Genomic DNA, 13,963 nt, shown 5'->3' with positions numbered 1-13,963 from the left:
ATTCCAACTGGATGCTATTTCTAGCTTTTCCCATGTCATCAGTTCGCCTTTCACGGCGGATGTGGAGGTGCCCAGAAACGGTTCAGGACCAATAAATTGCTGAGCTGATCCTTGTCTTGCTAGGTTGTCAGCAAATTCATTGCCCTCGATTCCGCAGTGACCGGGCACCCAAAGTAATAAAACTTTGTTTTGGCGGGAGAGTTCCCTCAATGCTGTGCTGCACTCCCAAACTAATTTGGACACGCATTTGGCGGACTTGAGAGCCAGTAGTGCTGCTTGGCTGTCCGTGAAGATACCGATTTTCGCATGCCTGTACTTTCGTTTCAAGCATATTGTCGCACAGATGTATATGGCATATACTTCTGCTTGAAAAACGGTGGGCCACTTTCCTAATGAGATAGTTTCCCTGATGCCGGGTCCGTAGACTCCGGAGCCTGTGCAGGCCCCCATTTTTGAACCATCTGTAAAAAAACACATAGTTCCAGATGGAAGATCTGGCCCTCCATTATTCCACATTGAGCGATCTGTTTCAATCACCTCATATGGAACGTCCATATTGGGCCTGGCTTCCATACAGTCAGAGACTGAAGTTACTAAGGGTGTCAGATTGAATTCCCGAAGTATGCGAAGATGACCGATTTGGTCACCTTCGAGTATGGTTTTACTCCTTTGCAACCGTAGTGCGCCGAGCTCTGCTTCCTTCTTCACATGAAGATGCAAAGGCAGTAAGCATAGCATTGCCTCCATGGCTGCAGTAGGTGTTGTACGCATGGCACTGGTAACTGTAAGACAGGCCAGGCGCTGAACTTTGTTTAGTTTGGCTTGGGCTGTCACCTCATTCACCTTTGGCCACCATACGACTGCAGCATAGGTTATCCTAGGCCGTGCAATAGTAGTATATGACCAGAAGGCTAGTTGAGGTTTCAATCCCCAGGTTTTGCCAAACAGTGACCTGCATGCCCAGATAGCCGAAGTTGCTTTCTTAACCGCATAATCTAGGTGGGCAGCCCAGTTCAGTTTTTTATCGAGAATTATTCCGAGGTGTTTGACTTCATTACTGAAGCCCAGTCTGACACCATTCAGTATAGGCGGAGTAATGGTATGTTTCCTTCGCCTAGTGAATGGTATAACGACTGTTTTGGTGGGATTTACATTAAGTCCCTCTTGTGAGCACCATAACATGGTGGTGTTTAGAGCTCCTTGCAAGCGACTTGACAGTACTGCGTCAAACTTTCCTCTGACGATAAGTACAACGTCGTCGGCGTAAGCAATGGTCTCATAACCAAGCTGTGACAGCTTGTGAAGGAGTGCGTCGGCCACCAGTGACCAGAGCAGGGGGGAGAGAACTCCTCCCTGTGGACATCCTTTGATCACCGAAATCGTGACCGACGTATCTCCCAATGATGCTGTAATTTGTCTGCTCGAGAGCATTGCTTGAATCCAGCTCATTGTAGTGTGGTCGATTCTCTTTTGACAGAGAGCCGTATTAATTGACGCAAAGGACGTGTTATCGAAAGCGCCTTCAATATCAAGAAAAGCACAAAGTGCCGTCTCTTGATATTTGAGCGATTTCTCAATTAACGTCACTAAGCAGTGCAGTGCGGTTTCCGTAGATTTACCGTGTTGGTATGCATGTTGATTTACATGTAACGGAGAGTTTTTTAAAAACTCATTGCGGATATAGTTATCCGTGATTTTCTCCATCAGCTTAAGAAGCGTTGAAGTCAGACTTATCGGTCTGAAAGCCTTAGGCATGGTTTTGTCTTTTTTGCCAGCCTTAGGTATGAACACCACCCTTACTTTCCGCCAATTCTCTGGGATATACCCCAAAGTGAAACTGGCTCGAAAGAGGTTGATGAGCTCGGACATTATAACACCGTCCGTTTTTTGTAAGAAAATGGGTAGAATACCATCCGGACCTGGAGATTTCACTGGTTCAAAAGAGCTGAGTGCCCAATTGATCGAAGCCTCCGTAAACAATGCACAATCCGTAAACGGCGTGTAAGTAGAACCGAATCATTTGGCACATTGTGTAATGACCCATTCCACTGTTGCCCGCCTATGTTTTGCCCAGTGGTCACTGTCGAACCAGGGAAGTGCGTGTTCATCAGAACTTCCAGAGTTTCCCTGGTGGTAACAGTGAGACTCCCATCCTCTTTTTTCAATTGCCCTAGACCATTGCAATGGTCCTTGGACATCGCTTTCTGCAGACGCGTAGCCTCTGGCAGAGTTTGAATGCTTTCGCAAAATTTGACTCGTGATTTCCTTTTGGCTTTGCGTAGCTCAGCGTTGTATTTGGTGAGGGAAGCTCTGTAGTCTTCCCAGTTAGACGTGATTTTGGCCCTGTTGAACAGACGCCTTGCCTTCCGACGGAGATTGCTAAGCGTCTCATTCCACCAGGGCACATCACGGCAAACTGTTCGCGTGTTTACGGGACAGTTTGTGTTATAGGCGTCTGTGATCCTACATTGCAGGTCACTAGCGGCGATATCCAGCTCAACTGGAGTTCGTATATTATTGTGACAGGAATTACGTGAGGCAATCAGATGATCCCTAAAGGAACTCCAATTGGTTTTCCTCGGATTCCTGAATTGTTCTCTTTTTAGAGGATTAGCCTCGATGTCGAAAATGATATGTCTGTGGTCTGATAAACTTGGTTCATCAGAGACATGCCAATTTTTGACTTGCTCAGCTATAGAGGTGCTACATAGAGTAAGGTCTAGGACCTCTTGTCTGATAGCGTTTATAAAGGTGGGGTCATTCCCTACATTGATTACATTGACATCGTTAGAAGTAAGATATTCAAGTAGGTACTCACCCCTGTTGTTTGTGTCCGAGCTGCCCCATATCGTGTGGTGCGCATTTGCGTCGCAGCCTATCACGTACGGCTTGTTGACTGCTCTGCAGTACCGCACAAGTTCAGCAACCTCGGGCGGTGGTATTTCGTCCTTGTCCCCTGGAAAGTAGGCGGATGCAACGACTATCTCCTGCTTCCCTCTAGTCGTCGGGACTACCACCGTAATGGCAACGACGTCGCGTTGGATGAATTCTGTAATTGGAGAAAATGTTATTCTCTTATTTAACAGAATGGCAGTCCTAGGCTTGGACTGTGTATTACAATAGATCAACTTACCATTAGCGCCGGATAGACCGAGGATCGTGGTATCGTTGATCCATGGCTCCTGGATCAGAGCAGCACTCAGCTGCTCTTTGGTGAACCTCCGGCATAGGACACTAGACGCGCCCTTGGCATGGTGGAGGTTCACCTGAATGCAGCGAAAGCTGCTCATTTGGAGGCAGGATTGCCGTTTTCAGCTTGATCCAGTACTGGATCGAGCCTTGGCGAACGGGTACCAGCAGCGTTTTCGCTGAGTTGAGCGGCTGGGTCGCTCACACCGGCAGGCTTCGGTTGCCGCAGGCGACAGGCCACAGATGTCCGACCCGCACTTAACGGCGGATTGAGCCTCTGAGGTCTGCTATCGACTGGTGATTGCTGCGTACGCCTCTTGCGAGGTTTTCGCGGCGCTCGCCTAGTCTTCGCAGGATTGCATTGTTTAGGTGGCGGCGGGGCACTTCCAGTGGGAAGTTCCGCACTTTCCACCCTCAACGTTGCAGGATTGCATTGTCTTGGTGGTGGCGGGGCGCTCCCAGAAGGGAGTTCCGCTCGTACCTTCCTCGACTTTGCAGCAGAGACTGTTGCGCCTGTGTTGATCAGACCTCTACCAACCTGTCGCATGCGTGCTTTGCCAAACATAAAATTTAGCGTAAAGCGCTGCTCAGTGATCTGACTTGCCGACTTTTGGTCAACCTCCATTAACAGTTCCACGGTATTTCCACGCACAATGCGACGGCGTATCTGCCACGCTTGCGTTGAAAAGCCGTCGTTCTGATTCTGGAGGAATCTCAGGATTTTCTCGTCCGTGGTACCGACACTGTCCTGGAAGTACCCTATGAAGGTGTGAGCCTTCGGCAGGTCCTTCGTGTCGTAGGCCCGTAGTTGTGCTCCTTCCCACGGGACGAGAGTAGATGCCGTTTGCTCCAGCCATTTGACCGTGTTCTGGTCAGAGCAAGCCAGTATCAAGTAGCCGTTCTTGAACTGGCAGCTCCTGAACTAGGGTCTAATGGCTGGAGTCTCCTGGTCAGCTATTTGATCCAGAAGAACGGCGCGGACAGTCTGGAGCTGATCCGTAGTGAGCAGGGAAACGGGATAATCAGCCGTAGTTATGGCTACACTGAAAGCATCCACCATTTCCCTGTAGGTGCACCCCGAGGATGGTTTTGGTGCCGAAGGACCCGCGCAGGCTCGATTGCGTGGTCTCTTTTTAGTGGGACCTTTGCTGCTGATGTTCGGCGACGCCGTATCAGCGGATCGTTGCCTTTTGGTAACGACAAGGTCCCGCTGGCTAGGCTGGCCGGCCGGCAGAAGGGCAAGTTTCTCCGCTTCGTCCTTTGAGTAGCCCTTGCTCCGATACCACTTCTGCCGTCGCCGTTGCGCTTTGGAGAGACGCTTGGCTACAACTCCGGAAGTCCCAGGTTGCCCCTTGACTTCAGGTAGCGTCACCGGATCGGGAAGGTTATCCGCGTCGCTCTCCGCATTCCCTGATGGTGAATTCAGGATCAGAGATGAAGCCGAGAGTCCTCCTTCCAGCGACATGCTGTCGAGGTTAAAGTCCTCTTCCATCCCTGTATCCATTACTTCGCCAGTATTGTCCGTGCCGATCGGACTGCGCACTTCCGGTCTACCGTCGTGCGCCACCTCTACACCTACTCCGGTGTTTATCACCAACTCTTGGGGGTCGTTGGTTGCCCCATCAATTATTGTTTCAAGGTTATCCATGGCGATGGTTGTACTCTGCTGGGGAGAAAATCAACGGTTCTTTACCAGCTTGGAACAGAGGGAGCAATATACTGCACAGGGTGCTCTGGTACCATGCAGGCTCCGTTCGACCTTGGGAAACTTTATTAGACCCCCCCAAGCATTCATCCCTAGGCACGGGTCGCGTTACACCGAGGATTGGGGTCCTCCTCCGCACTTTGCTCAGAATGTAGCATGCTCCTTGACTACTTGCTACATTGAGAGCAAAAGATTTTTACAAGATTTGCCGCGGAAGAGACTCGATGTGCAGTTCCGGATGGATCCACCATAAACATACCATGGAGCCATCCGGAGCTGCACGCCGAGCGACAAATCTCAACACTCCTCCTTTATCCTGGCTTGTGACAGACAGCTCGGGTCCCGATCCAATTTCCCCATCACTTGTTCACTCTTTTTAGGGAGCCACCCGTGGCGGTTCATCAGCGAAGGTCCGTCACTGGCGGAGTTGGCCAGACAGATATGAATGAAGGAGCTTAATAGCACAGTCTTGTAGTGAGAATAAACGCTTCAACTTTATACAAAGTAAGTCATTGTTGATTAAGTCAAAAGTTTTGCTAAAATCAAGGAGCACCATAGCTGTAGCAAACTTTCGATTCAACACGCATCGAACATCATCTTCGATTTTGATGAGCGCTGTGGTTGTGCTGCAGTGCTTACGATATCCTGACTGAAGAGGCAGACACAGCAGACTATTTTACACCAAATAGTTATTCAGTTGTTTTGCTATTAGACCTTCAAAGAATGCTGATTGGACGATAATCAGTCTCGGTGGAAGGATTCTCATTTTTCGCAATAGGAACAACGCGAGCAGTTTTCCAGTCACAAGGGAAGAATGACGTAGTTAATATACAATTAATCAGGTCGGTAATAAAAGGCAGCTTGACACAAAGTGTCCTTTTTAGAACATGCAATGGAATTTGATCAGTTCCGGCAGAATCACATGTGGCCGAATTGAATTCGGTTAACACTTCATCTTGAGATAAACTTCTGAAAGAAAAATTTTCCTGAGTTATATCCACAGTTAAATCGTAAAGATGTGTGGGATTAAGTTGAGAAACAAAGATTGTGTTAAGCGATGACGCACTGACGTCCCCGCCACCAGCTCTAGAAGACGCCTCTTTGAGACCCAGCTGTTCGATGTTTCTCCAGAGTTTGTTTGTTGAAAGTTCAGGGTTAAGTTGAGAAGTGAAAAATTCTTGCTTGGATCTTTTTACTTCACGATTCACAATATTTCTTAACCGCGTAAAGTTGTTCCACTTACTAAGACATTGCTTATCTCTTTTCCAGCAATTATATGCATCCAATCGGTTTTTAGATAGCACATTTAAATGGTAAGTGATCCAAGGACATTTGGGATCGATGCTCTTTTTCTTTCACAAGGGAGCATGTTGATCGATGACGGATAAGAGGGTGCCGTTCAAAATAGCTAATTTATCATTTACATCAATACATCATTGTATTGTTGCATTACAGAGAGATCGGCATTGCGTAGATCCTGCGCAAACTTATGGTAATTAATTTTGCCATATTCACGAGTCCGATGATATTCGAGAGCAGAATATTGGCTTTTTATTCTATAACCAAAGCAGATTAGATCATGATCACTAATACCTCCAAATGGGGGGCTCTGTAGCCGCAAGGTTACCGAGTCTGCTTTGATGAGCGAATGGTCATGGCATGGGTACGAATCTTAGTGGAATCAGGCCGAATAGTGACCGCAGAGTTGTCATTTTTTGGTTGAAAGGGACGAACTATCACTCCTTCCGGCCAGTAAAAGCTATCTCCTACAGCAGCTTTCAGATCAGCAGACACTGACACTTTGAACGAGACGAATGTCAGGTCGCTAAGTTGCTTGCCCCTAGGCACAAGCTTTGTGCATCTCACAGAAGAGTTTAGAAGAGATAGTGATCCGAGTCGACGTTTGACTTTTCTTTCACTCAACTTTCGTATTCTGCTAAGACGCTCAAAAACAAGCTTTTGTTTGTGTGCTTCCACAACAGCGCAATGTTGATTCAGATTAAACCAAATTAATTTTGCTTCGTTTGTTATTTGCTTATTGCTAAGAAATTTAATTTTGTTTACAGTTTTGCATGAGAAATTGGGAATTGTTTGTTTCAAAACGCTATATCTCGAGAACGGGACGGAACACCTCGTGGTTTTGAGTGATTCTTATGTAGAAAAGTCTGAGGGACACGATGGTGTTGAAATTTTTGAGATCAAATTGTACTCATTGAGAGAAAAATACAAATTTAGTTTTCAGATGGAAAATAAAAGTATTTGGCAGCACTGCCGCAAAAAACTAACATTTTTGTCGGATTCCTCAGATGATTTCCCATGAAAATGTAGAACAAAGTTTTTTTCTTAATTGAATATTTACGAAGATATGAGCAAAAGAAAATAAGCGAATTGGACGAAAATGATGCTTCTTCTAATAAAAGGGGGGGGGTTCCCAAAAATCGAAGGAAAGTCCAATCGGCACTAAACTTGGGATTTTTGCTTCTTGACCCAAAACGAACAATCTGGTCGAGTTTGGTGAAAATCCGAGAAGGTCGATTATAGGTGACTCGGACACTTGACCTGTCTATTTGCTCGGCAGTCATACAAAAATAATTACCGTTGGTGAGGAAGCGTGTGGTACATCTATGGAATGGTAGAATTGGGGAACAAAATTGGATAGCGAGAACGGCGGTAACTTAACGCAAAAAGCCTTCGAGTACCAAACGAATGATTGTGGGTTGAAGTCACATCTGCCATTACACCATCCGATATATCTTTGGTCTATATATCGAAAATTTTCCAGCTCATACAATTTCTTATTCTTCCTACCAGACCCTTCTTTACATCCCAAAAAAAGAGAAATACACAGGTAGTTTCAGTTGGTAATGTCCTAGACCTTTCATGGCCACAGTCGATTAAAGCAAATTATCAATTTTTATATTTAGTCCTCTTGCATTTCGGTAGTAGACCGTATTCCACCGAAGCTTGACATTTTTCAAAATTATCGTATGGGTTTGGGCCGAAGAGTCTGCGAATTCCATATCCAGAAAATACAGAGAATTATAACTGGATGCTCCGGTTGCTCGAATTTTGTCAGTCAATTCTGGGTTAAATAATGTTAAGGAAATTGGAGAATATCGATTGCAACCGGTGCGGTGTGTGAAATTCTACTTGAATTTGTGAATGTTTGTCTGGTTAATCTAGATAGAGTCATAAACTTTCACAGATTTTTCACTGGTTTTTCGTTTATCTACCATTCAAACAAACGCGTAATATCGATATGTGATGCTTTTCATCGTTGTTATACTTGAGATTGTTGGCAAACTAAAGTATTATCTCTCGCTGTCGTCCAACTCGTTTTCAACTGTACTGCCCTGCAGAGTATACTTGGCAGAAACTAGCAGTTATTGTCATTTTCCAACCCATTATTTACACGTGAATAATTCTGCTGGCCAAAAAACGGACAGGTTTCCACGCTGCTGTATCGATTTAAAAAGAAAATCAATCTCCTAATGGCACGGAAGACAAACTTATTTTTCCAGAACAACAATTGCAATTTTGCGGCGGCTCTACCGCTACTGGGGTAAAGGAACTCCAAACGGCACTTTTTTGCCAAGAAATTTTTTCCAGCCAAACCGAAACTTTGAACGGAGCAAAACACACAAACACAGCAGACGACCCAAATCTTGAGTTGAGCTACGCTCCCAGCGAGCCAGCCCAGTGAATCTCGATAAAGTAATTTATTGTCCTCTCAACCGACCACAGTGGCACCACCGGAAGCGAAGAAGTTGATAGCAAACTCTACCACATTAGTCGCAGTTTTAGTTTAACTTTCTGCTCAAGCAGACAGTCGGACCGCTTTTGTCGCTTTCCCATGATGCCCCCTGTAAGATGCCGCCTTGCTGGTTGCTGCTACTAGCTATTAATGAAGCTGTTCGTGCTCCTAAATAATGACACTAAGCTTGCTCACAGTCATGCCTGTGCCTGGTTCTTCTACCTTAACAACACACTGTCATACTGATATAGCGCTACATATATTGTCCGAAAGTAGCAGGGCGGTAAAAGGAAATATAAAAAAAAATCAAACGACTCTCAGGAGATTCTCACTTCATCCATTGTCCTGCCGGGCTGGTCGGACTGGCTCGGACCGTGCCGACCGCATGCTTTGGCTCTGGTGGCATCAGCTCGTGCGGAACATGCGGATTACGTCAGGTTTTATTCAATGGATATGGATGGGTCTGCTTGGGTGTTATGAGTTTGTAGCGTAGCGGAACGATTGCGATTGCGTGCGATTCCCGCAGTAGTGATTCCCCCGGGATGATTGTCCGAGTATAGTCCGAGCAAAAAACAAAAAAAAAAAAACAACAGTTTCCGTTATAAACGGGGACATAATTATATTGGATTTGTTGTGTGCCACTGCTATGGCTATAGCACCTACTGAGGTTGCGGATTTGCGGTATATTATTAACTCCGGTTGTTTTTTCGGGACATCGCGAAATTATTGTTTATTACCTCGGGGTGTAGTAGATTTGGGGGGAAAAGCGCACGTTGTTTGATCTGATTTATTAATTTATTGTTTTGTTTTGTTTCAATCTCGTTTTAGGACATCGACAATCTGATGGCTGAGGGTAACAAATCGCGGACGGTTGCGGCGACCAACATGAACTCCGAATCGTCCCGATCGCATGCGGTCTTCACGGTGGTTCTTACACAGACCCTAATCGATACACTGTCCGGGGTGACGGGCGAAAAGGTGTCCCGTGTTTCGTTGGTCGATTTGGCGGGCAGTGAGCGAGCTGTGAAAACCGGTGCCGTCGGAGAACGTCTTAAGGAAGGCTCGAACATCAACAAAAGTTTAACGACTTTGGGTCTGGTGATATCGAAACTGGCCGATCAGACCAGCGGGAGCAAGAATCGGGACAAGTTTGTCCCGTATCGAGACTCGGTGTTGACATGGTTGCTGAAGGATAATCTCGGCGGTAATTCGAAGACGGTGATGTTGGCTACCCTGTCGCCGGCAGCGGATAATTATGAGGAAACATTGTCCACTTTGAGGTATGCTGATCGTGCGAAACGGATCGTCAATCATGCCGTTGTCAATGAAGATCCGAATGCCAGAATTATTCGTGAGTTGAGAAAGGAGGTGGAGACTTTGCGGGAGATGTTGAAGCATGCCACGGGTGGAAGTATTGGCGACATGAAACGAGTGGACATTCACGATAAGCTGGCCGAAAGTGAGAATCTTATGAAACAGATATCTCAAACGTGGGAGGAAAAACTCGAGAAGACGGAACAGATTCAAAGTGAGCGCCAGCAGGCGTTGGAAAAGATGGGAATCAGTGTACAGGACAGTGGTATTAAGGTGGAAAAGAACAAGTACTATCTGGTTAACCTGAATGCTGATCCATCGTTGAACGAACTGCTTGTGTACTATTTGAAGGACGTCACCTTGATCGGGGGTAGAAGCAACGACACCAACAAACAGCCCGACATTCAACTGCTGGGATTGGGCATTCAACCGGAACACTGTTTAATTACCATTGAGGACGGAGAGCTGTTTATGGATCCGATTGAAAGTGCTCGCTGCTGTGTGAATGGTTCGGTGGTAACAGAAAAAACTCTTCTGAACCATGGCGATCGCATCCTGTGGGGAAACCATCATTTCTTCCGAGTAAACTGTCCAAAGTCCAGCATTAGCAACAACAACATGCCCTCGGAACCTCAAACACCCGCTCAACACATGGACTACTACTATGCTCAAGAGGAACTGATGCAGAACGAGTTCAGCAATAATCCGATCCAAGCGGCAATCTCTCGGTTGGAAAAACAACACGAGGAAGATAAGCAGGTCGCCCTGGAAAAACAACGCATCGAGTATGAGAAACAGTTTCAGCAACTGCGCAACATACTGTCCCCGACGACTCCGTACGCTCCGTACGCCCCGTACGATCCATTCCGTCTGAGCAAACTCCCTCCAAACACGCCAACCGCTCAACTCCGCGTAGAAAAGTGGGCCCAAGAGCGGGACGAAATGTTCAAACGATCTCTGGGACAGCTGAAAACCGACATTGTTCGAGCGAACTCCCTGGTCCAGGAGGCGAACGTTCTTGCCGAAGAGATGAACAAACAAACCAAGTTCAGTGTCACCCTGCAGATCCCGCCGGCCAATCTGAGTCCGAATCGCAAGCGAGGTGCTTTCGTCAGTGAACCAGCGATCCTGGTACGCCGCATGAACTCCGGCAGCCAGATTTGGAGCATGGAAAAGTTGGATAACAAACTGATCGACATGCGTGACATGTATCAGGAATATAAGGACAACAATTTCACCGTTATGGACGAAAACAAAAACAAATCGGATCCCTTCTATGAGTCCCAGGAAAATCACAACCTAATCGGAGTGGCGAACATCTTCCTGGAGGTGCTATTCCACGACGTAACGCTGGACTATCACACGCCGATCATCAGCCAGCAGGGCGAGGTAGCCGGCCGGTTGCAGTTGGAAATCACTCGAGTGGCCGGCCAGTTTCCGCAGGATCGTATCAACGAGTCGGCTTCGGAAAGCTCGCAGAGTAGCCACGAGGATGACGATATGTGCGAGACGCCCAGCAATCAGGTGACCTGCCGGATCAGCATCAAGCAGGCCTCGGGGCTGCCGCTGTACTTGTCCAACTTTGTGTTCTGTCAGTATTCGTTCTGGAACCATGATGTGGCGGTCGTTCCGGCGACCAATCAGGAGGTGGCTGCACACAATCAAAACAGCACGTTTAAATTCGATCACGAAGCGGATTATATAGTGACGGTGAATGAGGAATTTCTGGAGCATTGCGCCGATGGCGCATTGTCGATTGAGGTTTGGGGTCACCGGTCGGTTGGATTTTCGCGAGCAAAGGATTGGGAGGTGGAACAGCAGCAGGCGAAGGCTCGCTCGCTGGCCGATCGATGGGCTGAGCTTTCGCGAAAGATTGAGTTGTGGGTGGAAATTCACGAGTTGAACGATAATGGCGATTGGGCTGCGGTTGATGTTCAATGTTCGAAAGATATGTTAACCGGAGGAGTTTATCAACTGCGTCAGGGATTCCAGCGGCGCATTTTGGTACGTGTTAAGCCCGTTCAAAATTCCGGAACGCTGCCCATTATATGTCAGTCGATCATAAACGTTTCGGTGGGATGTGTGACCGTTCGTTCCAAGCTGCAGAAACCGATGGATTCCTACCAGGAGGAAGATCTGAGTGTGCTGCGGGAAAAGTGGAGTGAAGCTTTGGGTCGCCGTCGGCAGTATTTGGATCAGCAAATTCAGAAGCTGATCAACAAGGAAGATAAAACCGAGCAGGAAAAAGAACGCGAGCAAAGTTTGGTCAATCAATGGGTGTCACTGACGGAGGAACGGAATGCCGTTCTTGTGCCAGCTCCTGGCTCGGGAATCCCTGGTGCTCCGGCTTCGTGGGATCCACCGCTGGGAATGGAACCGCATGTACCTGTCCTATTTTTGGACCTAAACGCCGATGATTTGTCAACGCAGAGTGTCAACGACGAAGTCCCAATTGCCGGTATAAATTCTATTCTGCCAAAGGAACATGGAAACAAGTTCTACAGTTTGCAAATGATACAACACTTGGAGAAGGATATTTGCGCCGTGTGCAGCTGGGATTCGTCGATACATGACAGCCCCTCGTTGAACCGAATGACCGAAGCAAACGAGCGCGTCTACTTGATTTTGAAGACAACCGTTCGGTTGTCGCATCCGGCACCGATGGATTTGGTACTGCGCAAACGGCTGGCGCTGAATATCTACAAGCGGCAGAGTTTCACCGATCGGCTGAAGAAGCTGCGCATCGGTCGTACCGATTGCAGTTCGCTGCAGTCGGGCGTTACCTACGAGGTCGTTTCGAACATTCCCAAAGCATCCGAGGAACTGGAGGATCGCGAATCGTTGGCCCAAATTGCAGCCACCGGGGAGGATGTTTCCGCCAGCGATGGAGAAACATATATTGGTAAGCTAGAATTATGCTCTTTTAAATTTTCGGTATTAACATTGTTGAGGGTTTCATTAACGACACGTGTGTACAGGAGAAAGTTACTTTATTGACTAACTGTGTTGCTAGCGCACAGTTCTGCCTCTGATTTTTTATCGAACGTTTTATTATCCCAAATTTCCGCATTAAAGCTCGTGAGTGGATCGCCAATGTTATTTTTTCCAGGAACGTGATGAATAGAGTACCGATACGCTTGCATCCTCAGCAACTCAGCTCTTGCCGTTTGTTTGGTGTCGAAGTCTTATTAAAAATATTGGTCAACGGCTTGTGATGTTTAAAATGTGTTTAAAATTTTAATCATGTTAGGTACCGTCGATTCGGGCGAAATTGATCAGTCGGGTGAAATTGATCAGCTTGGACTAACGAGTAAAAAACTCTTTATTCTACGTTTATAGTGATTCATAAAGCTGAATATGCACCCATCCATATAAAGATTGAGTTACAGGTCGAAGTCACTTGGCTTTCAGCAAGATTGATCTTGTAAATGGCTTGATTTTTTAAAATTTACTATTTTGATCGAATCGCAATTTTCAACATGCCCGATAAAACTCCTTGCTGTTAACACAAATTTCGTTGCAGAAGGAAATTTTGATAGAACTAATTCGATTCTCTAATTATCTGGCTGTGCTTTGATAATTTCCATGAATAAAATTATGCGATAGACATTGTTTGATTTGATCTTTTACGAAATAAAACGATTGATAACATCATGAACTGAGGCAACATAGATTTCTAGATCGCTATGGGTGCGAAATGGAGCTGCCACCTGCGAAAGTTTATTCTTTCTGTAAAGCAGAATGGAGATTTATAAAAGGGTGCAAAAGACAGACAATACTTTGCACAAATTTTACAAACGCTCCATATGGCAGTTGCATGAGAGTGCAAGAGATCGGTTTGTGCTTACATAGCGAAATGCAACTACACATTCAAAGAGACAGTCAAGCTCCCGTATATGAGGAGAATTAAATTATTTGTTTCACTAGATTGGTGAAGATTGTATACGAAAATCGTACATTTACACATATATACAGCAATGTTTAAACAAAAACAAACGATT

At 46.4% G+C, this 13,963-nt stretch overlaps 1 protein-coding gene across 6 annotated transcripts in view; it reads left to right on the top strand.

Annotated features, from left to right (window-relative positions):
- The window catches only part of LOC128738727 (kinesin-like protein KIF13B), a 96,021-nt gene that overhangs the window by 58,393 nt on the left and 23,665 nt on the right, over positions 1-13,963 (top strand). For all 6 annotated transcript variants that reach the window (XM_053834058.1, XM_053834056.1, XM_053834055.1 and 3 more), the window contains exon 5: positions 9,477-12,864. In XM_053834058.1, coding sequence (XP_053690033.1) covers positions 9,477-12,864 — 3,388 coding nt within the window. The remainder of the gene's footprint in view (positions 1-9,476; positions 12,865-13,963) is intronic.

The sequence above is a fragment of the Sabethes cyaneus genome, chromosome 2 (assembly GCF_943734655.1).
Source record: "Sabethes cyaneus chromosome 2, idSabCyanKW18_F2, whole genome shotgun sequence".
NCBI classification, from domain to species: domain Eukaryota; kingdom Metazoa; phylum Arthropoda; class Insecta; order Diptera; family Culicidae; genus Sabethes; species Sabethes cyaneus.
This window is presented reverse-complemented; position numbering and strand designations above follow the sequence as displayed.